Source organism: Vulpes vulpes, chromosome 13, assembly GCF_048418805.1.
Source record: "Vulpes vulpes isolate BD-2025 chromosome 13, VulVul3, whole genome shotgun sequence".
Lineage (NCBI taxonomy): Eukaryota > Metazoa > Chordata > Mammalia > Carnivora > Canidae > Vulpes > Vulpes vulpes.
Genome location: NC_132792.1, coordinates 14,426,048 through 14,452,373, shown reverse-complemented (window position 1 = coordinate 14,452,373; position 26,326 = coordinate 14,426,048). Strand labels below are relative to the sequence as shown.

General features: G+C 48.1%; 1 protein-coding gene across 15 annotated transcripts in view; it reads right to left on the bottom strand.

Annotated features, from left to right (window-relative positions):
• MTSS1 (MTSS I-BAR domain containing 1) overlaps positions 1–26,326 on the bottom strand; it is a 163,339-nt gene that overhangs the window by 29,076 nt on the left and 107,937 nt on the right. For all 15 annotated transcript variants that reach the window (XM_072733947.1, XM_025993431.2, XM_025993424.2 and 12 more), the window contains exons 4-6: positions 7,390–7,474; positions 4,922–5,013; positions 3,476–3,550 (exon numbers count right to left, since the gene is read on the bottom strand). In XM_072733947.1, coding sequence (XP_072590048.1) covers positions 3,476–3,550; positions 4,922–5,013; positions 7,390–7,474 — 252 coding nt within the window. The remainder of the gene's footprint in view (positions 1–3,475; positions 3,551–4,921; positions 5,014–7,389; positions 7,475–26,326) is intronic.

Sequence of the window (26,326 nt, the reverse complement as noted above, 5' to 3'; positions counted from 1 at the left end):
AGGCATCAGCCTGGAACTTCTCAGAGGGCAGGTATCATCTCGGTAGCCCCCAACATCTGCCCACTGTTTACTCCTGGTGGGTGTTCGGCAAACCTGCCTTCCACAAGAACAGGTACACTCACCCATAGCCGGAGCAGATGCCAAGTTGTTTTTAGATGGTTTGGAGATAAAAATCTAACCAAACCCTCCAAAAAACGTTTTTTTTTTCTAATGGTAATATTTTAATACCTTTAAATTACAAATTACCACTCTATTATAGAAAAAAAAAGAGAGCCAAATGAAGCATGTGACAAACGGTGATAGCTACAGAGTGAAAATTAAAGTCAATGAGTCACATACAAAAATGACATCCCATATGTGTCGACCTATGTCATGGGCAGTGCTATCACCATGCTTAAATGCACAACAGCATTTGAAATTTTGAAAAGGAGAGTTAGAAGAGATTTTATTTTTTTTTAAAGTGATTTTTTTTAATTTTTTTAAATTTTTATTTATTTATGATAGTCACACAGAGAGAGAGAGAGAGGCAGAGACACAGGCAGAGGGAGAAGCAGGCTCCATGCACCGGGAGCCCGACGTGGGATTCGATCCCGGGTCTCCAGGATCGCGCCCTGGGCCAAAGGCAGGCGCCAAACTGCTGCGCCACCCAGGGATCCCTAGAAGAGATTTTAGATCAAAGATCACAGTTTTTTAAAAAGGCACAACAGGACAGCCCGGGTGGCTCAGTGGTTTAGCACCACCTACAGCCCGGGGTGTGATCCTGGAGACCAGGGATCGAGTCCCATGTCCCATGTTGGGCTCCCTGCATGGAGCCTGCTTCTCCCTCTGCCTGTGTCTCTGTCTTTCTCTCTGTGTCTCTTATGAATAAATAAATAATCTTTAAAAAAATAAAATAAAAAATAAAAAGGCACGACAGAAACCTACTTGGTGATCTGAATACATGTTAAAAGGGAAGTGATTTAAAAAAGGGGGAAGTGATTATTTGGTTATCAGACTCAGTTCTATCAGGACAAAAACAAAAGTATCAAGGGTTAATACAGTAAAACATTCCAGTTTTAGCATGTGTCCATTGTTAACACATAGTGTAAATCTCAGAAGGAACTACCAATGCTTTGAAGGCAAGAGTCCAGGAAGCCACCACTTGAGGGAGGTGACGCAGATGCCTTGAGAGTTCTGGCAGAAAGGGACACGTCAGGTAACCAGACCCCAAACAACTGGAAGCCTCAAGTAACCAGATTTCTGCTGGCCCTTAACTTGTAGCATTCCTTCTCCATTCTCAGGCTATCCATCTTCTAGGAGAGCACTCCATTATAAACAGTCAGGATGATGACTCTGGTACCTTCTAGAAAGTTCCATTCACCCCAGAAATACACAAATGTGTACACTTGGGTCAAAAAAAAAATGCACTTCTATATTTTAGAAAAAATATTTTTGTAAAGGAAAGGAAAAACTGCTTTCTGGTTGTAGTTTGGAGTAACTAGGAAATCACCTGGAACATTCCAAGCTACTGACCTGACTTGGCCTGTAGACATAACTACACCACCATGGCCACCTTGCCTGGAAGGACATGGTACCTGAAACCATGAGCTATGTGCCTAGAAGTGAGAGAGAATGCTGCAGAAACCCCTGGTCACATTCTCTGCCTTCAGGTCCCAGTGCCCCACAAAGCCTCACAACCAATCGCCAATTATACAGAGTCCTGGGACTGGAAGCATCTCTTCATGTTACACAGTCCAGCAAGCTAGGCATCCTGACTCTATTGGGTGCCTTGATGGGGAACTCATTATCCTCTCTAGGCAGCCTGGGCCAATGCTTGGGCAAGTCTAATTGCCAGCAACTTCCTTTTGTGTAGCACTGCAATCAACCCATCAGGCTCTCCCTGTGGGTCCAAATTCTGCTAATTGGACAATGCCAGGGACTTTGAGTGACAGATGAGATGAGGACTGTTTCAGCCTCCATGCAGAATTCAGATAAAAGAATTATCACTGTAGCCAAGAGCTTGAGATCTCTGGAAAAGAGAACTCTGGAACAGCTAAGGGAAAACAGCTATTTTTTTCTTCCCTCATCCTTTTCACCAAACTTCCAAACCTTTCCCAAGCTCTAAGTATCTTCCCTGGACCTTCCTTCCAAATCCCTTTCATCTCAAAGCTGCCAAGCTGTCAACGACATGGAAATCAGTTTCAAATTTTCACCAGCCAGCTCTTCCAGGGGACCCCATTCGATGGAAGCGATGGCCATCTGATTTGCATAAGCATTTCTCTCTAGAGTCACTAAAATGTCACTGGCCATAAACCCTGGTAGTCATCCAATGCTAGCTCCCAGGTGCTCCAGTGAGAGAGAATACACACTCAAAATATCAAGACCAAGAAAACACATCCAACATGAACAAGTGAGGCTGATACTAACAGAAAATCCAATGACGGGTGAAAGTTCTCCCGCCTTTACTGTGATACAGTTTTACAGTTTTTACAAGAACTGCGAGGACATTTTTGAGAAATGTCAGAGCTTAAAAACTTTGTCCTGTCCTTGCCCCTTTCCACCAAACTACTCCACCTCTCTGAATATACTTATACTTCCCTCTAATTCCAGTAAGAACCACCTGTTTAGGAAAAGAGGAAATTTGGCTTTGGGGCTTTCTACCTAAAAATTGTCCCAAACCAACACATTCAACACAGAGAGGCCTCATGGGAAAAAACAAATCACTTTGTCAGTTGTTGAGACAACAAATTCAAAAGGCTGGTATCAAGAATAATACTCTGGAAAGAATGTCACCTTGAGTTCGAGTCCCTAGATTTTAGGGTTTAGTAAAAGGTCACAATGCTTGCAACGTGGATGTAGCTAGATTTTTCCCTGCACACTCCCAGTCCATGCTGGAAGAGCGGAGCTGGATCGCCGATCTGACAGTGGGCCAGTCTGTGGACGACAGGAACCTGGGAGCTGGGAAGGGCCACACTGCACCAGTCTCTGGTTTTCCCCAGGGAGCCCCTGCCCTCACCAATACCAGGAAAAATCCCTCTATACAGCACACACTCCCACTGCAGCCACCTCTCACATTCTCACAAGGCTTAATAAAGGGTTTCAGAGATTATAGGCTGTGAAAGATGGAGGAGAAAAGGACATAATTTCTATAGTAATTACTAGAGGACATTTGCATGAAGGCTTTTATGCGTTATCCCCAAGGCTTCCAAGAAATTTATAGGTTTCATTACAACGCACAATAGGCATGGAAACTGTCAAATTTTGGAGACAAAGGTTGGGGGAGGGAACAAGTCAAGCACAACTTTGCAAGGACCTCAAATTAACAGATACTCTGCACGTGAGAACTTGAATTCAGACGGAGTCTATGTGATCCTGCTCTCCAGGGCCGTCACATGCAAGGAAGTCTGAATCGGATGCTTTCGGCTCCAAAGACAAACCATAGCACGTGCTCCTTTCCCCAAAGTAACACTATGAAGGGCAGAATTTGTAGTGTTACCTTTTTTCGCTTTCTTCTGCAGCTTCAGGGTATCCGAGGACTTCTTTTTTATCTCTTGGCGAGCCTTTTTATATTCTACGAGAGAGAACAGAATATTGAATAATGTTACCACCTTGCTCAATGGGAAAACATTTCAGGAACAACCATTCCTCTCATCACAGAGAGCAGAAACTATGACATACGATAAATAGCTTCATCAGAATCCCCTATGACCATAATCTTGTGCTGACATTTTAGAGCAAAGGGGTTACGAACAGGAGAGACCACAAAACCCACCTTGGTCTTCTCCTGACTATATCTGCTTATGTCAGCTGTGAAGAAAGACGTCATTTGGGGATATTTTGCTAAAAAGTGAAAAATCCACAATTTCTCGGCCCATGTATCAGGAAACTGAAAAATAGGATTTGCTTTCCCGAGGGCCCAAATTAGCAGTGCTTTGCTCGAAAAAGAACCCACGTGGCAAGACACTGGCCAGATGTTACAGTTCGGCAAAGAGCACCCGAGAGCCCAACGTGAGAGATGGGATGGCGTGGAAAGGTCCAGCTGACTTAGTCTTACTGTCACACCCTGGCCAAGGCTGGCGCTGGACCCCATGAGGGGTGGCCCAATCCTCCCCAACAAATACATCCTCTTCCCCCACTAGCATACACCTGCTCCTGGACTTCCCATTTCTGTCACTGGCACCTCCGTCACCCGGAAACATCCAGTTTCTGAAAGGACAGCTGCTTCTGATACTTCTCTCCCATTCAAATAATTTCCAACTCAGACCAGTTCCCTTGCAGCCTTCCCGGACGCTTCCTTCCCACCAGCCCCGTGTCGCCACTCAGAGCCCTCGGTCACATGGTCACATGCTCTGAGGGGATCCGCTGTTAGCCACCCCTCATCCTGGCTTCCTCCCCTCATATCTCCCCGGATGCCTCTCCTCCCCAGCACTCACTCCAGGGCATATGACCCCCAGAGGAACGTCTCCTGCCCCTTCCAGGCTGCCGGCAGCCCACCCTGTGGTTCCAGGAGAACCAACCCGGGAGCTGTGTCTGCCTGGCCCATGAGGTGCGGACACACTTTTGCTGAAGCACATCGGAAGAGGGTGGTAGTTTTCTGGGCAGGAGACCCAAGGTTAGCTCCTGTCATTAATAGTTTGGCTTTCAAAATGTGCCTTACAAATGAATGTTTGGCACTGAAGCCTGTTGTTACCATTCACGTTTAATTCACCAGATCACAATACCATAGAGAGATGGGGCCGTTGGCCGCCGTGGGAGGTTTTCCTGAGTCCTGCAATCTGATCACTTTGGACTCCCTATCCTCTAACACCGAAAGGCCTCCAGGAGAAGTGGGAACAGAGGGGGCCCTGAGGGGGACACCAGCAGAGGCACCGGGCAGCAGCCAGCAACATCCGCAGCTCTCCTCGGAGCACTCCACCATGCAGCGGACAACTTGCCCCTGTACCTTTTGCGTGGTCTTTATCCAGCTGGTTGGCCACTTTCTTCCATTCTTCCATCTGTTCTTGAAGTGGATTTATCAGACAATCGATTAAAGCACTTTTACCAGAAAAAGAAAGAAAAGGAGAAATTAAACAGATACATTCTGTTGTCAAGGTTTATACCTGGTAGTCCAAACTACCTATGTCATGAGAACTTGATGCCACACAAGGTAGCAGACTGAGCACTAAGTTCACGTTCACATCCAAATCCCCCTATTTTGTAAAAACGTCATTCTCAGGATGCTCTTCAGTGACTTTTAGGAGCCGCTAACCTGACAAGTTGGAGTGAGCCCTCTTCCCGTCTCCCCTGCTTATATTCTAACTTGTGTTCACAAGCATGGTCGCAGTCCAGTGGGGTCACCCTCTGGCTGCACAACAGAAGCACGTGGAAAGGGGAGCCTGGGTGGTTCGGTCAGTTAAGCATCTGCCTTCAGCTCAGGTCATGATCTCGGGGTCCTGGCATCAAGTCCTGCATCAGGCTCCTTGCTCAGCGGAGAGCCTGCTTCTCTCTCCCTCTGCCCCTCACCCCTGCTCATGCTCTCTCTTGAGCATACACACTCTGCTTTCTCTCTCTCAAATAAATAAATTAAAAAAAAAAAAAAAAAAAAAACAGCAGCAGCACCTAAAGAGCTTTAAAAAGGTAACGACACCAGGGCTTCATCCCAGACCTAATGCCTGACAAAAACCTGCAGGGTGGGACCTCAGCATTACTATTTTTTAAAAATGAGCTGTGTGATTCTGATGCACATTCAGGACTAGAAGTCATGAATGTAGACTAATTGTGGACAGCCCAGAGGAGGAAGAGGCAAGCAGCCAGCTTCTGGGTCAGAGTGGGGAAGGCACCCGCTCCTCCCCACCCCACCCCCGGCCCAGGTACATCTCCTCATGTTGCACACTGTCCCCAAGCAGCTCCCCACACAGAGGAACCGGGCAAGGCATGGACCCCCCCCACCAGGGTTTATGTCTGTGTAATAGAAGGAAAATGGATGCATTCTTACATTACAGAGATGTTGTAGAAAAATGAGCAAGTGCCCGTAAGTTGCTCAAATTGCACTAGTGAGAATTACTCGCTGAAGGTTTTCTCACGCTACTTTTGATCATGGGCCTCCGGAAAATCTTCAGTTCTTGGTACAATTCCCTCCTTTCCTCAACAAGGGTCTACTTGGGAGTTTCCTCCCTCACACACACTCCCTCCAGCCATCAACACAGCTCACTCCCTTGTTTCTTCCAGGTCTCTGTTCAAATCTCCCCTCTGAACAGACTGGCTCCCGAGCCGCCCAGGATGGAACGGCAGGCACCTATCTCATATCCCAGGATTCCACCTGTGGCCTTGACCGCCCTCTGAGGCTGTGTGAGGTGTATGCAGTGTCTACAGCACAAGCCCCGTGAGAGCAGGGCACGGCCGCAGTCACTGCTACTCCCCACATACCCTAAGACCGTGCCTGGCATACAACAGGTACTCAATAAGCACTGCTGTTGAACTGGTGTCTCCCTCTATCACTAAAATGGGGTGGGGTAACTGCAAGACCGGCTTGCAAATAAACCCGGATGGCAAGTGTGAGACAGGGTGCTGCATGGTCCGGGAGCACCACCTGAGAGCGAGCAGGAGGGAAGGAAGGCAGATTTCATCACCCACTACGCAGGCGCTTTATGCTAGAGATACATGGATATTCCACTAATTTTCACAAGAACCCCATTTTACAGCAGCTGAGATTATAGTGCCTGAGGGGCCAGCCCAGGTTCAAACCCAGGCCCGCCTGCCTCCAACACCAGGCACCTTCCATCACGATCCACCACCTCCCATGGTGGCCCGGCCACGAAGGTCAGAGGTATTTCACTGAGACAGCCCCTCCCACACAACTTGCTATCCATACAGCAGAACAGGCCAATCTGCTGGGAAGAATGTCCCCCCCTTACTGGAACACTGGGGACTCCAGATCCCCATGCCAACCGCTGCCGGGTCTGCCCATTCTGGATGCTGGTAAGATAGACAAGAGGCTGGCAGCATGGAGGGCTTCATCACTACCAACATCCTCCACGGTGAGCGGAGAGGACCCACATGGTCCGGGTGTGCCCACCCCCCAGTCCTGCAGCTCTCCTTCCAGAGGCTTCTGCATAGGGTGGATGCATTGCTCTCACACTGGCAGATGGTGAGGAGAAAGACACAGGAGCACAAAGCAGATCTCAAAGTGGGGTGCAGGCTCCCCGAGGGAAGGGACCCAGGCCATCAGGTTGTTCCCTGCATCCTCAGCACATGGACCAGAGCCTGGCACGCAGCAGACGACCCACAAACACCTGTTGGTGAGTGAGCAGCGTGATGGGCTGTGGGCATTTCAAAGCTACGGGGAAACAGCTGATGCCTGGGGCAAGTCAGTGGCCCCTTCACCGGAAACCAGAGAGGGCCTGTGAGATCAGGGCAGGAGGCACTCCTCACCTCGAAAACTGCCTGAGCTTGGCCTCTATGCTTCTGTGCCTCATGCACATCCTGGTCAGGGCAGAGCCAATCTCCCGGGTTCCACCTGCAAGAGAAACACAGGCAAAGCTGAGGACAGAAGACAAGTGGGAATCAATAAAATCTTGAAAAGAAAATGAAATCATCCCCAAACAGGCCAGATTTCACCATGGGGTGACACCTAAGCCACTGCCTCTCGCCACGTGTGTGTGCACACATACATGTGTGTGCACGCGTAATTCTATGGTGACATGTTTTTCTACAATCACCACAATGAAAGGGACCTTTTATACTATGTACAACACCCAGTAATATTTCTTATTCTGATTTTCTTTAAATGCCGACTATGACCCCAAAATGGATTTCACAACCCACTAACAGATCATGACCTGAAGTCTGACAAATAGAGTATTTGATATTTAAGGAAAAAGCCGTTGTATTGTCCTGTTTCGTTTTGCTTTCCACTTCTGGCAAAATAATCCCCTTAGCGTTATTTAGAACAGCTAATAAGGCCACTCTAGCTGTTTCAAGATACATATTCTAAAACACAAGTAATAGAGACAAGCAAGGCCAAAGCAGAATGAAATCAGGGAGTGTTATTTCTAAAGCGTTCGGGTCACACCAGTGAAGGAGGTCCTCAGACTCAACAATGAGAATTTAAGGTGTGATTCAGTTTGATTTTTCCCCGAAATCCTTGTCATACTGCTCCCTTTAGACACCCTCGTTAAGTTCCCCTCCTAGAAACAATGCCTGAATCAGCCTTTAGTTGGGCGCAGGGGAGATTACAACCACAGATGGGAATTCAGCATCAAACACTGGAAAGTGCAATTATGAACATGAAAATACTGGGATTCATGAAATGAGGGGGGGTGGGAGGAGTGTTAAATAAAGCACTAATTTTCACAGACAAGGCCTTTATGGCAGGTTTAGCTGAGTTAACAGGGGGAAAAAATGCCCTCCCTTATTAACTGGTGATGTTATCATGGTTCGTGTCTCTCCCTCTGCCCACTCTTCTAGAAACGCCAATGTGCTATTTCAGTTCCTCTTATTTTCCACTTCATTGTGCAAAACAGGTTTCCAGAACAACAACAGAATTAGTGATAATAGTAATATTAAACTTATTAAAATATTAAATTTAAATATTAATAATCCTAAAATTAAATATTAAATTTAATCCTATTTTAGTCTGAAAAAAAGAAGCCTTCTATTTTTTTTTAAATTTTATTTATTTATTCATAATAGACACAGACACAGAGAGAGAGAGGCAGAGATACAGGCAGAGGGAGAAGCAGGCTCCATGCAGGGAGCCCAATGTGGGACTCAATCCTGGGTCTCCAGGACCAGGCCCTCAGCTGAAGGTGGCGCTAAACCACTGAGCCACCGGGGCTGCCCAAGAGAAGCCTTCTAGAACAATTCTCTCGCTCCTCTTTTTGTTTTGCGCTTTTTTTTTTTTTAAGATTTATTTATTTGAGAGGGAGAAGGAGAAGCAGACTCCCCACTGAGCAACAGGCTCGATCTCAGGATGCTGAGATCATGACCTGAGCCAAAGACAGACGTTTAACCAACCGAGTCACCCAGGTGTCTCTCTCCTGCTTCTCCAGTTTCTCGACCTGGATACTACTGACATGCAGGCCAGATGATTCTTTGTTGGGGGGTGGGGGGAATCCTGTGCATTGTAGGGTATTCAGCAGCATCCCTGGCCTTGACTTTCCACAAATCAGTAGCACCCCCCAAAACACACACACACATACCCCGAATTTATGACATCGAGACATGTCTCTAAGACAGTAGGAAGTGTTCCCTGGGAAGCAAAATCCCAGCTGTGAGACACTGCTGTAAGAAAATGTGAGCAAGAGCTAAAGGCCACCTGAAGCTGGGCAGAAGCAGCCGGGAGTCTTGGTAAAATGCTGCCCTTTAGCACCTGGCACCTGCAGCCATTCTCAGGAGTTAGAGCACCTGGGCACCCCCATCTCCGGCCGCTCACCAGTCTCCACCAGGGAGAACCAGCAGAGGGCGCTGTTGGCACGCGTGCTGTTGCCTCCTGGGCTCGCTCTCCAGGTTCTCCGGAGCTTTTGTTGCTTATAAGCAAAGAGGAGAAACACTTTATCCCCAGGGAAATATCTCCTATTTTTCCTGGGCCTTCATTTGATTAAAAGTTAATAACCTGGCCATGCAAGGAAACTGGCACATTCATTCACTGCTGGGAGGAGTGTCACCTAGTACTTTTCTGGAGGAGAATTTGGCAGCGTCTAACCAGAAAAGCCTTTAAAAACAAGCCCTCTTTGACCTGGCAATTCTACTTCTAAGAAATTGAACCAGAGAAAACAATTAAGGACGAGAGCAAATCCTTACCTACGAGGGCAGTCATCGAAATGTTGCTGACAACGGTAGAAACTGGAAGCCAAATCCCCTTCTAGGGAGCAGGGTAAATAAAGCACAGAAGGCAGACTTGCCCTGGGAATAGCACATGGGCATCCACAGTGTAGGTCGGGGGCAGGGGAGTCATCTGCAGGGAGCTCAGGCTGTGCCTGGCCCTGGGATAAGTGACGGACACAAACGAACTCCTTCAATCCTTGAAACACTCCTGGTTGTGCTAGTACAACTATCCCCATTTTGTAGATAGGAATTTGTCCAAGGTCACGCTGCTAGTAAGTGGGATTCCAACCCAGGCTGAGCTTCCAGAGCCTAATAAGCATTTCACACACTCCGCATATATGGCTCTTACTACGGACAAAGGAAGGTAAGCAGGGACAGAGGCAGGAGCCGAGAATAAATGCTGCTAAATTTACTTATGGACCCGTTATGAGGGGCGTTAGGCCTTTAAAGTCTGGCTCTCAGATTCTGGTTGTAGAGCCCATAAATGTCCAACTGGTGCCAGAAGACTGAGCTCCAATCCTTGCTATGCTACCACTGGGAGTGAAGTAGCAGGCAGCTGCTTCACCAACAACCCATGCCTCAATTTCCTCAAGAGAGACTTCTAGGGTTGCAAAAGATCACTCACGGTTGGTTCTCTCGCCCCATTTCTCTGCTCCATTATGTCTGTAACCTTCCACGGATGGCCACCAGTCATGGGTCATTCCCCAGGAAAGCCCAAGGTTTCCCAGAAATAGCTGAACTTCGGTATGATAACAAGAAGTTTCTAGAGGAGCTGTATGTGCTCATGGCCGGGCCCCAGCAGCACAGGAAAGCCCGGACAGGAGAGGAAGAAAAACCGCCAGGAAATCTTCCAAACAGCAGCATCTCTGTCCAATTGGCACAAGGCAGGAGGCAGGGAGATGACCTCCTCTGTGGACCCCAGCACCCGTCTGCTGGAACGACTGCTGATCGAAGCAACATGGGGCACCCTAAAAATAGCCCTATCTGTGGATGTGCTTAACATCTTATGCTCTTTCTGACCCTTGCTAAAACTTACCAAAAAAAAAAAAAAAAAAATCGGCAAGTTTGAAAAAGCTTTAGAGGAAACCAGCTTTAGCTACAAAGACCGAGCAGACATCTGGAAGAGCTCCGATGTGACAGTGAGAATATTTATGGAATCAAATGGCTGGCTGAGACACTCAGCAGCTTGTGAGTGAGGACAAGATCTCACTTGTTTCTGTATTCCCCACACCCAGCACAGACACTGAAAGAAAGAACCAACATTTACCATTCGGAGAGCAAACCACCAGGCTGGCCTGGCCATACCTGGAGGCAGGACCAGGGGCTGGGTTTGTCTTTTGCTTAATCCATAAATCTTTGTGCGTCTCCTACATACACGCTATACAATATTCAAAATAAATACAAGAGTCTTAGAAAAGGTCTATACTGATACGACACCAATCTATGGAAACAACGGTATATATTCCTTTCCTTTCCTTTTTTTTTTTTTTTAAATAAATTACCCCAAACTTACTGGCATAAAGCAACATAGTATTTATTATCTTACAGTTTTAGAAGTCAGAAATCTGTTTCACTAGGCTAAAATCAAGGTGTCAAGAGAGCTGTGTTCCTTTTGGAGGCGAATCTGTTCCTTACCTTTTCCAGCCTCTACAGGCCGCCTGCATCCCTTGGCTTGTGGCCTCTTCTAGGACCTTCAAAGCCAGCAGCTTAGCATCTTTTCTCTTCTTGACCTCTGCACTGTCCTCACATCTTCTCTGACACTGATCCTCTACATCCTTCTTGTAAGAACCCCTGTGATTGCACAGACCCAGCTGGATGATCCAGGATAATCTCCCCATCTCAAGATCCTTAAGTGAATCACAGCGGCAGGGTCCCTTTTGCCTTGCACTGTGGTAACAGTCACAGGTCTTGGGGATGAAGACGTTGACACCTTTGGGGAGGGCATTATTTTGTCCACCCACACTGCGTGAGACTTGCTAATCTGGAGAGGGGCACTGTGTGTCTCTCCAGAGCCCACTCATCCTCAGATGGTTAAGTCTGGGCCAGTGGACCTAACTCCACCCCCTCTGGCAGTGGCTGGTTCAGGGATGGGACAAAGATGAGAGAAGGTTGTTGCAGAGGCCTACAGGGAAAATGATCCCCGATCTTAACATCAGGAGACCAAAGAGAACCCAGAAAGCAGGATGCCCAGTCATTATGGACACAGGGACGCCTGTCCTTGGGACAGAAGACACAGGGGCCCGAGTCCCCAGTGACCTCCCTGAGCCTTCAAGCTAACTCACAAAGCCTGGTCAACCTCTGGACCTGGAGCTCCTGTCTTGCAAGAGCATATATGTGTCCTTATTTTTTAAAGCCACTTTGATTTGGTTCTGTTTCTTGCAGGTTGAAAGAAGAGGGAAGGGAAGCAAAGGCGTCCTATGCTTTCCCCCTAGCACCAGGAAGCAACCTGCTACCGAAAGAAACAGTGGCCTTGTCAGTGGCTGCTGAGGGACCCAAGAATACTTTATGGCAAAAATCTTCATTCTTTTCAATGTGGTACATGTAAGAACTTTCTCCCCTAACAAACACAGGTTTTTATAAATAACATAGGCACAAAATCAGCTGGTGATCTACACTGGACAAATTGCAAAGGACACAGATGGTGGAGAAAAAAGAATAAAGTCCAGAGGCTAGATTATCAAAGTATGAATGCTGCGGCGGAATGCACCAGAAAACACTTAAAAATTCCACAAATGCTTATTGAGGACTGCATCAGTTTCCTAGGTCTGTCCTAGCCAACACCCCAAACCAGTTGGCTTAAAACCACCATCGTGTACGGTCTCACACTTCTAGAGGCCAGAAGTCTGACAGGAAGGTGTGGGCAGGGCTGTGCTCCCATGGAAACCCCAGGAGAGAATCCTCGCCACCTCTTCCCAGCTTCTGGTGGTTACAGGCAATCCTTGGCTTGTCAATGCGTCACTCCACGCTTGGTCTTCACTGCTGAGGGGCAACAACTGCTGTGTGTATCCCTCCTCACATAAGGCACCTGTGAAGGCATTTCCTTCTCTGCAGGCGTCTCTGTCTAAATTTCTGTCTTCTTACAGAGACACCTGGTGTCCTGGATTAGGGCTCAGCCTAATGACCTCACCTTAATTTGCTTACAGCTGCAAAGACCTCATGTCCAAGTGAGGTCCCATTCACAGGTACCAGGGGATGGTTAAGACTTCGACCTAGCTCTTTGGGAGATTCAGTGCACCCCGTGGTAAGGATCTATCATGCAGCAAGAATCACAGGGACTCCAGAGATGACAAGGGCCTGACCCTTGAGGGGCACTGGGGGGGGGGGGGGCAGCCAAGAAATGCTGCAGGGAACGCAATCTTTGCAGCAATGCTGTGGGGTTAGGATTATTGTCCCCACTTTACAAATGGAAAAACTGGAGCTCAGTAGAGGTACCTAACGTGTGAGGGCTACACGGTTGGGAAGTGGTACAGCAGAATCCAAGCCTCACTTTCACGGATCCCCGCAGGCCCTTTACCTGCTATGACAAGCTGGAGACATTTCCAACTGAGGACAAAGAGGCACATTAAAGTCACAAACAGAATACAAACTGTTTCATGCCATTTTGGGGATGACAGGAGAAAATAAGACACTGAGCCACTGTCGTCCCCCACCACCACCCAAAGTCCGACAGGGCTACCATATATACCCTTCAGCCTGCAACCAGCCACAGCAGCTTTGCGGAGAGGCAGGACAGGGGCATGCAGCCAGTAGCATCGTCCCATCCCTCCACGCCGCCTCATTTGCAGGCGGCTTCCGTCTCCCCACACAGCGCGGGGAATAATGCATGGGCCACGGTAGGGTCTGCAGCGTGCAGGTGGCCAGCGAGGACTGAAAAGCCGGTCTGTCGGGCCCAGCTTCTGCGGCAGAGTGGGGGGTGGGGGAACAAGATTTAAGAAGCGCCTGGTGGAAGCGCATGACCACAATAAGTCACTGTGCCTCCCAGAGGGCTTCTGAGGGCCCATGCTGTCGGAGGCCTAATTAGCAGTCAGAGGAACCCTGCACAGGAGAATGTCTCTGAAGCCTCCGCAGGAGAGGGCTCCAAGGGAGGGGCCCGCTCACCTACTGCACGGTTTCTGGACCCCAGCGCTGCTCATGTCCTGGACCAGATCTTTCTTTGTTGTCCCGCAGCATCCCCGAACCTCCAGATGCCAGCAGCATACCCCAAGTCATGATGACCAGAAACGTCTCCAGACATTGTCAAATGTCCCCCCGGAGGGCAAAATCGCCCCTGTTGAGAACCACTGGCCAGGGGGACCAGTGACCTTCTCCCAGGAGGGCTCCCTTGACCTTGGCGCTGGGCCTGGAGAAGCCACAGCTGACACATCCATCCGGACAGCAGCGGCCCCACAAACACACTGCAGCTGCTCCAAAAGGCTGTTCAGTTTGCTGCCCACCCCCGGGGCTTCCTAAGCTCGGAGATAACATCGGAGATAACAGGCACCCCCTGTTCATGCAATGAAGAAAATACTCCACTTGCCATTAAAGAAAGTAATTTCAAAATACACAACTGACATTCCCCACAAAGTCAAAAGGCACTAACTCTCTCCCCTACAGCCCTAGGGACACATTAATTCCTCCAGAGGTAGCTTATGCACAAGTGTAAGACACCAGAAGTATCCACACAGCCATGAAAGGGAGGCAGAAAAGCCCACAATCCCAGGCACAGAAGACCCATGCTCAGTGTATTTAGGAAGAGCTCCTTTGTGAGGCCAGCACGGGCTCAGAGGAACAAGGTGGAGTAAGAAGGTGACCTCTAGCCACTCAACAGCTCATGACTTCTATCTGGATGCAGACCAGCGATGCACTGACTGCCCCAAAGTGTCTCTGAAGATGGGTGACAGCAGACACCCACGGGGCCATGCAACCCTAGCCCAGAGAGGTGCTCCATCCTTGCTGCACATGGATGCATGAAATTGCTTCCTGCGCCCACCTGGTTAAAGTTTAAAAGATCTAACAGGGGTAGCCGTGTGTGGTTCCGGCACACAACCACCAAACACACCAGATATATCAAACATATCAAATAAGGCTGTAGGTCGACCTGTGACATATTTTTTATCAGCAATCTTTTTCCAAAATACCTCTCTTTTATCCACAACAAATCTTACCTGTTGTGGTATGTGACCTGTCCCCTCCCCCACTGACCTCAAAAGAGTCCTGGGGGCCCCTTCACAGCTGCATTCCCCCCCATGCCACGTACTTGAGTGACATGCGGACCCTGATTAGCCCGCACAAGTGACGGAGCTCCCACAGTGGCACGTTCACCATGGCTAATCTGGAGTCGTGGCGCCAGCTCCCTGCCATCTCCCGAATTAACACGGGGATCAAGGAGAAAGGCAGTAGAGTCATAGGGTTAAGAGCTAGGCTTTGAAGTCAAACAATGTGGATTCCAAGCCCAGCTCCGCCACGCACTAGTTGTGTGACCTCAGGAAGGGTCTAAATCACTTAGACTCAAATGTGGATGACTATATTCTAACAAACACCAGCACTGACTCCTGTCTCAGGTCTCTGCTGCACATGTCACACACGAAATGCATCACGTATGGTTCAGAGTTTGGGCTTCTTGTGAAACAGTCTGACTATCCCAGATTTTTTACAAACTCATTTCACCACTGCATCATCCATGTGTCAACTGATGGCACTATTTCTTTTTTAAAGGCAACTTGCTTCTAACCTCGAGGTTATGCATTTTACTTCTTTTGTAGAAATAACCAATCTTAAAAAAAAAAAGAAAAGAAATAACCAATCTTGATTTTATACTCATATTCCGAAGATGCACATCCTTTATAATGAAATAATTTAATGATGGTCCATACTGTGTAGACATATGGAGAGAAGCCTGCCAGCTATGAGCTTGCTAAAGGCAGGGGTTGGTACAGTTTCTAGAGAAATACAGAGCGCCGGTTATATCAACGGGTCAATTAAATAGGGCTCCGGTATGGCAATAAATCAACCAAGTCCTATGGGAAGCCAGAAGCCAGAGTAAGTCTAGGCCGGCTGGAGTGACTGTCCACGTCAACGTGCCAGCTACCATAGGACGAGCCCTCGCTGCTCCCCTTGGAATATGGCTCTTCTCCAGGGAGCTGGCTAATGAGAACATGGAAGGCAAGTTAACTGTACAAAGGGCGGTTTCTGTGAAAGCCCGGATTATTCCTTCTTTCCCAACATCTCAGGAGACCACAGGCTGAGAAGGGGTCTGCCCTGGAAAGGTCTGCTTGTACTTAGTGGGGCATCAACAAAGTTGTCATTTGATGGAACTCAAAGTTGTAGTATCAAGAGGTTCATGCCCAGCTGACTGTGGTGAGCTTCAATCTTTCGGGTGCCCCAGGCCTCAAAAACAGGCAGGCAGCTGTCCTTGGCTAGCCTGCTTTTGAAGGTGTCCCTGGCCCTCCATCTCTGTTGTTTATTTATACATTGCAAAGATCAAGACAGTGGTGTCACCAGCCTCCTTTCCATAAAGGATAGAAAGGAAAGGTCCCACGGAATCAGCTGTTCGGTACCATTACAGGACAGTCGGGAGCTCTACTGCCAATGGCCTGTGGCAGGGTTGTAATATTGGGGGTTCGGTGTACAAGGAAAGAGCACGTATGTCCTTTCTCTCAAGCCCCTCCCTGCTCTTCAAGAGCCCAGAAGTCTTGAAATGTCAGGTGTCTTTCACCTTGATGGCCGGCTGGCAGGCTGCCCGGGCATGGCATCACAGAAGCTGCCTCAGCATGCGTCAGCTGCCGCTCTGGCCAGAGTGATCAGGGCGCGGCCAGGGACACCATCTGCCACCCTGGGGGACGCCTGGGGCCCGGCCCTCGCCGCGGCCACCATGGCTCCGCACACACACCTGAGCCATACCTGCCTGGGAAGCCGGCGCCCCACTCCTGCAATCTTGCAGGTGGGCTTCAGGGTTCTTATAACTCTAAGTGATGTACCTGGACTCCAAAAGGGGGAGTAAAAGTGTCTCTGGGACCTGAGTGTGAGCCTGAATTCTAATAAGAAAGAGGGGAGAGAGGGGCTCCTGGCTAGTTCAGTGGTTGAGTGTCTGCCTTGGGCTCAGGTCATGATCCTGCGGTCCTGGGATCGAGTTCCGCATCGGATTCCCCATAGAGAGCCTGCTTCTCCCTCTGCCTGTGTCTCTACCTCTCTCTGTGTGTCTCTTATGAATAAATAAATAAAATCAAAAAGAAAAAAAAGAGAAACGAAAGAGGGGAGCTCAATTCTTATCTTTGGAAACATTCAACCATGACACCCTAGCTAACAAAGAGCATGAAACATTCAAATATCCAGTCCAAAGGGCCAAGTCCAAAGGCCAGTAGGTGGACCAGCACAGCTGAGCCAAGAAAATAATGGGTCTGCAGGGAGCACTGGGGTGCCCAGGCAGGGAACCAACCACACCTCAGCTGGAGGTGGGCGTCCTGGCCTGAGGCTCCAGCAAGTGGATTTTCCAGGGGACCTCCAGGCTGAACTAGTTCTCTTTCCTCCTTTAAGGAAAAGCATCTCATGGCAGCCAGGATGCTGGAGAAAAGACAGGACCACATTCCCACCCTCAGCAAATACTAAGGAAGTGCTGCGAAAAGGGAGGCAGCCCCAGTCCTTGTGGAACATACAGCTCCTTGCAACTCAGAAGCAAGAAATCTTTAGGGTGACCTGACCTTCAGGCCGGAAGGTCCCTCAGAAAACTTGCCAAGCAACAAGCCAGCAGTTCCTTACTGCTCAGCATCACATTCTTGCCTATTTAATTAGCAAAGAAGCACCCTACGCCCTCTCAGGAGTCCCACATTGGCTGTCTTCTCTCTTGTTTGCCAAACACACCTAAGTCTGTCACTGCGCGTTTGTGAGGCGGCTGGTTCCTGTCAGGGGCACCATCATTTTCATTAAAGGTCAAGGAAGGCACTCAGGATATTAAGAACAAATTAACTGTGTTTCTTTTGGCTTCATCAGCATTTTATTTTTATCCTTGGGCATAGAGAGTTGGACAACAGGGAAAACGTGGAATCATTTGATGCCCTACATTTAGGGGAGGGGAGGGGGAGAAACAACCAGTTCCTGGTCTTGCAGGTTACCATGCAGACCGTTTACCATCTACATCAGCCACTTAAGCTGGCTCTGCTCAATAGAGACACTGTTCAGACTTCAATCGCTGAACAGCATCCGAACACCTTAAGTTAACCCCTGCGATGGTTTCAAGAAGACCCAATGCTTTTGCATGTGCACCTTAGATCACCCAAACGTTCTTGCAACAAATACACCATCTGATTTCAAGGAAACTCACAGATGAGCAATGTGAGCAGTATTTTAAGCAGTGGAAGGATCTCTTTGTCCTCGTGGGATCCCTTAGGACAAAAGTGAAAAAACCCAGATTTTTAAAAATAAATCCTTAATGCTCCCCCACAAAGGAAGTATAACTTCCCTTTTGCTACAATGGCAATCCTAACAACCGGCTTCCATCTTCACGGAAGAGAAAAACACATGGAGTTTCCTGTTTGAAAAACTGTATTATTCAGCTACTGTATGCGCCTGAGAGGCGATGGACAATCCAGCTGGTGTTTACGGGACAGCTAATACTGTGCACTCAGCAAATGCTGGGGAGGGTCAGCAACACGTTTTGGGAAGACACCCTTGTGCCCACATGCGGGGTGGAAGACGCTCCAAACTGTTATCAGCTGACAATCTTACAGCCAAGCTCACACTCCCCAGCCTCTCCCACTTCACGACTTTTCAAAAAGCAGAGGAAACAAAACCACACACAGTCCTACCACCATCTGGCGGCTTCAGCAAGCACGAGATTTTGGCATGCACGGTACTGGCAGCCACAAAGACCAATATTCCTCTCTCTTTGTTGCTGTTTTAAAAGCAAAGCGAGAGTGGTAATATGGAAACACAAACACACGGACCGGCTCACACTCTGGGGAAGACCGAGCAGCAGCAAATGCATTCCAACAGGGAACCTTCCCTGCCGCTGTGTCGGATGGAACGGTGCCCGGATGGAAAATGCTGTGGGGGTGTCAACCAGGATATGCCACTGGCCCCCAGACATCTGCCACCGTCAACGCCCACTGCAAGGGTCTATCTACCTCGGATGTACAGGCGCAAAAAAGATGCTCCCGCTGGAGCCAAGGTGCACAACTCAAGGAAGACAGCTTGTGCCAGCAAAGCAGATGCAGGCTGCCGTGTTTTCTTGGCTGGTGAAATGGAACTGTTGGGTAGATAAGATGTTTACAGCCACTGATCTGGGCATTACCTCCCAGCAGCCTTCAGGGAAGGCCAGATAATTTAGAAGGGGGCCTAATGACCAATATGGACACAGAACAGGGCAGCTGGTATCTTTGGGATCAGAGAGAGCCTGATGTATTCACTTCCCCTAAAGGGATGAAACCCTGAGAGTGAGCCCTTGATGCTGTCTCTTTAGCTGTCCCTTGATTCTGCTTCTGCTGGTGACCAGACCCTCCCCCCTCTGACTAATAATTTACCTTTAAAATCTCTGCTATATAGGGACACCTGAGTGGCTCAGTGGTTGAGCGTCTGCCTTTAGCTCTGGTCACGATCTCAGGTCTTGAGTCCCACACTGGGCTCCCTGCAGAAAGCCTGCTTCTCCCTCTACCTGTGTCTCTGCCTCTCTCTGTGTCTCTCATGAATAAATAAATAAAATCCTTAAAAAAATAAAAATAAAACCTCTGCTATCTATAATTAGGTTACCCTCATGTGTTACTGGCCTAAGAGCTACTCTATTCCTTTAAGGGGCTTCTGTACATCCCTACACTACGCCAGAATGTGTTGACAATCAACTCTCAGGAAGCAGTCTTGCTGCTCTCCAAATTATTAGGAATAGCTACCATTTACGAGTCCTTGTAATCGAATAGGGAGTTGCAAGCACACTGTATTCAATTTTAAAAACCTTATTCTACTCCTCATGTAGGTATCATTATAAGGTAGGTATTATTCTCATTTTACAGATGAGGACAGGGAAGCTCAGAGAAGTGAAGTCCTTTGCCCAAGGTACACGTAGAATTCAGGATGTGTATCCGGGGCTGAGTCTGTAAAACTTTTAAACATTCTTTAGGACCTATCACTGCTACAAATACATCTCAAAATATCTGATGGATGAGAAGTCTGGTTTTTGCCCCTTGCCCTTGCTGTAACTGAAGGAAAATAAAAACCCTGCTACTCAAACATCTGCTTTATCAGCAAGATCCAAACCACTGTGGCCACATCCCTGCTAGACTATATGCACAGGCTGGCAGGTCTGCATGGCCCTGGCTTCAGGGTCTTATGTCACCTCCTGTCAGCTTCCTTTGGAGCAGGGTGCTATTTATTCATACAAAGGACCTTTCCCTACTCACTAGAAGCATCCTTCCCCAAGATCACCCTTTCCCAAACCCATCCAGGAGGACCCTATGTAGTACAGTTTTGTGGGGACCTCATCCCTGCCTAGTCAAATTTGAGATCTCTTTATTTTCTAGGAAGTGACACTTCATAAAATAGCACATAATGGATTGTGTGCACATCTTTGGACATAGTAGGTGCCTAGTAAACCTCAGTATGTGGGAACTGGCAAGCATGTCAAGCTTCAAGTTCCAGACTTGAAACACTGGCTCTTTTCCAATTCTCTTCCTTACCTCCCTCTGCTCCCCACTTGTCTCTCCATGCCTGCTGCACATGCCACCTACCACGGTAAGAGGGAACCAATCAAGGGAACCTAAGATGTAAGATTCTACAGGAAGACAGGCCGCATCACCCAAGACTCCGTCAGTGGCACACAGGATGCAGTCAGGCTTCTGTGTTGCTGCTAATTTCCTACCCAGCTTCGTCTAAGGTCACTCACATGGACTCATCACCATCTCCTTCTTGTCTTCCCCTCCATTTCTATCTCGAGCCACACCTTCCCCAAATAGTTTCTGGATGAATCTTTGGATGGTTTCTGACCAGGTTTCTTCTAACTAACCCAGAAACAGCCAACAGAAAGCTGGCTTTTCCAACCAGGGAAAGCAGGTATAAGGCTCAGGCAGACATGAAAGCAGCCCCATGCCCCAACGCAAGTATCCACAAGACCCTACCGGCAGGCCAATCCTGCTCCTCCATGTGTTAATACAAGGCCGTAAACTGGTTTTACTTTCTGATTCCCAGCTGAGTCTCAAGGTCAAGCAGTAGTGAAGTGAACCAAAAACTATAGCTCTCAGTTATTTCTAAACCTCTTTACTGCTTCTGGCCAACTCAACCACCCACAGTCCTTTGTCTTTGTCTTGTACTGGAACTGCATTAAATCTGGCACAAATGACTCCAGATTCATAACTATAGTCCTCTAAAGTAAAAGGGGGAGGTGTACAACTCAAATATTACTTCAAAAGGTCATCTGTTCAGTAAATATGATCTTACAAAACTTGGGGTAGGTCCATAGATGTTGGGAAAATGCAAGGAGTCCTTAGCGGTTAGAAGCTGCTGCTCATAGAAGCAGAAGATAAATGTGTATCCCCGAAAACATTTTTTTGGTCCTGCCCAACTCCCACTAAAACAGGACACAATTCTAGTATCCTGATGATCCTTCAAGGTTAACCTCACTGGCCCACGTAAGATGCCTCCAAGAGCCAGTCCTAGGATAGGACGTGACCTTGCTACACGCTGATCAGATCTACTACTCCTCCTCCTGCCCTCTGTTCTTTTCTTCTATACCCTTCTGTTCCCTAGCTCCCCTAACAGAGCACAAACACTTCCTAAGGACAATAACCACCTGTGAGTGGTTTAAACTTAACTGCTGCTCAGTCATCAAACAAACCCAACGGGAAGCTGCTAGAAAGCACTGGACTGGTCCCATGTCCTGAGGGGGAATAAGGAGCCAGGATACCACAGCGGCTTTCCCTGCTCTGTCAAGCTCGTTGCCTGACCCCAGAGGACCAGCTGGGTCTGATTTATTGCCACTGTGCTGTGTATGTTCTGGTTGCCAACAGCTGTTCATTCAGTGGGCTCTTGTGTTTCTTTCTTCTTCCCTGGGGAATGATTAGGGACATAATTCTCAACCCTTAAGAGCTAGGCATTCCTTGTTTTCTAAGAGGAGTTCTTCACAAAGGTGGGATGGGAGTGCGACAAATGGGTTTTACCTTCTGGGCTAATTCTAATTGTCTAATGATGTTTGGAACATTGGGTTAAGAAGGATTCTGAGGCTGGATCTGGACTTGATGGAAAAGTGGGTGCCTAGATCAGCTAGCAGTGTCTGCCACAAATGCATTAACAATAGAAGGATGCATGCCTTGTATTTGCTACTCTGGCCGTAAGGTTTCACATAGGAACTAGAGCAGTAAGTTTTCAAACTTTAATGTGATCACTAGGGGATTTTGCTAAAATCAGATTCTGACTCAGAAGGTCTGCAAGTGGACCTGAGAATCCGCACTTCTAACCAGCTCCCAAGTGATGCTGACTCACTGCCAGACCAGCAACCATGCTTTGGGTCAAAGGGACTGGGGTACTTTATCAGCCAATATCCCTTTCCCAAACTCCCTGGGAACTCCACCACCACAAGGACCCTTCCAGGCAAAATCTAGGTGGACCAGATGTCCCAGACTTAGAGGTGGGGCATGGCAAATGGGACTGTTCACTGCGTATTATCCCCATTAAGACACTGGGGCCTGCTGCCAGGACAGGCTCCTGCTGGTGAAGCTCCCCACCCCTCCTGGGAGGTCCCCCTGCCAACAAGTAAAACTGTAAATCTGGGTCCTGAGTAAAAGAGAAAGCTCAGAAGCATCAGACAACATGTGAGGGCCAAGTGCCTCAATATAAGCTAAGTACAGGTCACAAAGTAGTCCTTGGTTCCCATTAAGCTCTGGCTCCCCCCATGCCTAGGATGTTAAATAGCTTTCAGAGTACTCAGTACAAAAAGGTGGTCATGGGATAAGCTTTCTCCTCTGCCTTATGGAGAATGAGCACCTCAGGGGTCTCCAGCATGAGCAGTTAAGGATGGGATAATAGAGTGAAAGGAGAGATGCAGGCAACCAGACCACTGCTAGCTCACCTCCCCCTTCCCCACGCACATTGATGCGTTACCACATCTGTAATACTCTCCTGGGCTTCCTACATCCCAGGCCTGTGTCCTCCACTAAATAGAGACCTCCTTTCGGACAGCCACACTGTCCTAGCCCTCTCTGAATTCCCAATGTCTGGCAAGATGCATGGCCCAGAATAAAGGCTCCATAGATAGATGCAGATAAAATAAACAAAGAGAGAAATAAAATTGCTTCAATCAGACAAGAACCCATCCTGAAGAACAGGTACTCTTAGCAAATTGGTAGCTGGGGCTGAATCTGAGCTCCCAGGAGTGGGTGATGAGCAGTTCTTTATCAGAGTTCTGACCCTTGTGAGCTCTTGGAGGCCTGCCCGGCTTAAGGTTCAAGAACACTTAGTGAAAAAGCATACCTAACTGATAATCTAATAAAGAGTATTTGGATCTGATCTTGGCAGTTTTGCCTGCGTAAATAAAATTATTTGTGTACCTACTATGTGCAAGGCATTATGTAAAAATGGGAGAGCAATTCTTTTTCCATAGAAGAATATGCACAAAAGGAGGAAAACAAAACAAGAAGGCAAAACGAAGAGTAGTCTTTTTATTTTAAGATAAGGGACTGATATGGCCCTCAGAAGTCCCCATTGGGATGGAACAGGGCCCATTAAAGTGTTCACAATATTCAGAACATATTTTTTTTAGAAGATAATTACCAACAACCTCAGGAAGCTCCAGAGCCCCTTATATGCTATTAGAAAAGCCTTTGCAGGCGCAGCTCTGTTGCCATGACAACGATCACTTGGCTGAGTTATAAAGGACGAGGGACCCACCAAATGGTATTCTTGACAGCGCTGAGGTTTCTTAAAGCCACTTTCTAAAGAAGCTTCAACATCTAGGAGTTAGAGAATGTACAAGCTGAATTGGACCTAGGGATAGCCCAGTTTTGGCCTGTTATTGGCATTTTTTTTCTTTCCCGCCCCTGCCAACCAGTCACCCAGACACAGGTGAAATACCTCCCAGGCCAGAGAACTCACTGTCCCAAGCTCAGAGGAAGAGGGCAAGGAGCTTTCCTCTCCAATCCCTGGAGTGAAGCGAGCACTGGTGTAGCTTTAGGAAGGGGAGGACTTCTCATCTGAAGAACCTCTCCCCTTCCAAGCAGAAGGTTGGGGTAAGGTGCCCTGACCTCTGCGGCAACACCTGCCATTAGCTCAATGAGGCTGAACAAAACAAAGATAGCCATGGAAGGTAGCTTCCCCTAGATCTGAAGTACAAGGATGGGTTTCTAATTCCAGCCATTAAATGCCACCTGAAAATTTCATGATTGTCACTATCTTACTGTGACCTCAAACAGACACAGCACACCAAAGACCCTAATGGTATCCAGTGAACCCCTTGGGAGGCTGCATGTGGCAATAATATAACCACATACCTTATGTCCGCATGTATACAGAGTACACATACATGTGTGCACAGACCCATGAGAGAGAAACCCACCATGATGTGTGGCGTCACCTCTGTGAAACATCACCAAGGACGGCTTCTCCCAGAGCCCTAGGCATGAAACACCTTTGAGATGAATGCAGATGGATGCTTAGGTAAGTGTCAGAGGAATATGTCTGTGTGGACCAAGATTGGGAGAAGGGGACAGGGCTGAACTGGGAGCACTGCTGGGTAAGTGATTTGCATCATGAAAGTGGATGCCAGCTCTGCTGAAGGGGAAATCCACCTTCCACCAACATGTGCTGTTATGAGGAGCCTTACAGATCCTGGGACAGATGACCTCCAACTGTCTCCTGATGCCACCAATTACAGTGAGGTTCCAAGACAAAAGGTGCTCTCCTGGGTGGCTACTTGCATCCTGACCAGGACGGGAATTGCCCAGAACCCTCAGTTTCCTTCAGTGCACCATGCCCCCTTAGCTCACCACTTCCCAGATGGCCTCTAGACACCATCCACATCTTTCACCCTAGGCCAGTGCAGTACTACCTGGGACCGCCATCCTGAAGCAAGCTTAAAGGCTCAGTTCATAGGAGAAAGAGAACAATTTAAATATTCTGTTCTTAAAACTCCCATTGACTTAAGTGCCTTATAAGTAAATTCTCCCATCCTAAGGAAGAACTTGAAAAGATGCATGATCTGGAATGCTCTCATTGAAATCAAACACCTAAGTGGGCTTATTTTCACGGAACCAGATATGCTCTTAAGACAGCACCAGGGATCTCTGGGTGGCTCAGCGGTTTGGCGCCTGCCTTTGGCCCAGGGTGCGATCCTGGAGCCCTGGGATCAAGTCCCGCGTCGGGCTCCCAGCATGGAGCCTGCTTCTCCCTCCCTCTGCCTCTCTCTCTCTATCATAAATACATAAATCTTTAAAAAAAGAAAAAAAAAAAAAGACAGCACCAATGCGTGGCTGTCTCCCCAGGACACTGCAAAGGCAGCCCCCGAGGGTTTCTCATCAATATTCTCGATCAGGAACCCATCACTCATTCAGGGAAAAACCGTAACAGTCCTGAATAAGCACATGGACTCAACTTTGAGGCAGGAATTATTAGTTCCTGGAACAATTAGCACTGATTTTGGTGAGCAGCCTACAAGAGATGACAGTGTACCAGTCCAAACCAGTGGTGACCACTCGGAAAGGATAGAAGCACAGAGAGGGGATCCTGACCAGAAGGCAGAAGGTAAAGGGTGGAGGGACTGGCAGGAGCCAGCACGTTCCTGTTACAGAAAAAGCAGATGGCCCTCCCCCACTGTGGGACTGTTCGCCACATTTCCAGATGACTGCACAGGGCCACAGGAAATGGTAGAGGCCCGCAGCCATTAAGCTCCACATCCAGATAGCCAAGAAGACAAGCTTACAGCCCTGGAGATGCTAGTTTATTTTAAGAGACAATTACCCAGTTATTACAAACCTGAGACTGACCTTTCCGCTAGAAATCTTGACATCAGGGATTTTCTCGTCCCCAGAAAGAAAACAGGAAAAGCACTGACATTCGAATGACTTCCAGTTTCAAGAGGGGTAATGTGTGCATCTGTGTGTGTATGGGAGATAGACACAAGTGAGCCCAAGGGCAGGGACCGATGCCCCCAGCAATCCTAGGCTGCCAGATTAACACTCAATTGTATTCAACCCACAAACAAGCATTCAAAATGGGATTAATAACTGCTGGAAAACTGAGACTGAGTCACCGAATTTTTTTATTTTTTTAAGTTCAAAGACGGAGACCCATCGAGTAAATTAAGTAAACCCAGGATGGGGGCACCTGGCTGGTTCAGTGGTTGAGCATCTGCCTTAGGCTCAGGGTGTGATCCTGGGATCCAGTCCTGCGTCAGGCTCCCTCTGCTTCTCCCTCTGCCTATATTTCTGCCTCTCTGTTCTCTCATGAATAAATAAATAAAATCCTTAAAAATAAAAATAAAAAAGTAAACCCCCAGCCGTAAATGCCCCACCAAACAAGCAGGCAAACCCTGTACTCAGGCCGCTCCCCCAGTTCATGCCTCAGAATGAACCGATTCCTCAAAGCATGATGCAAG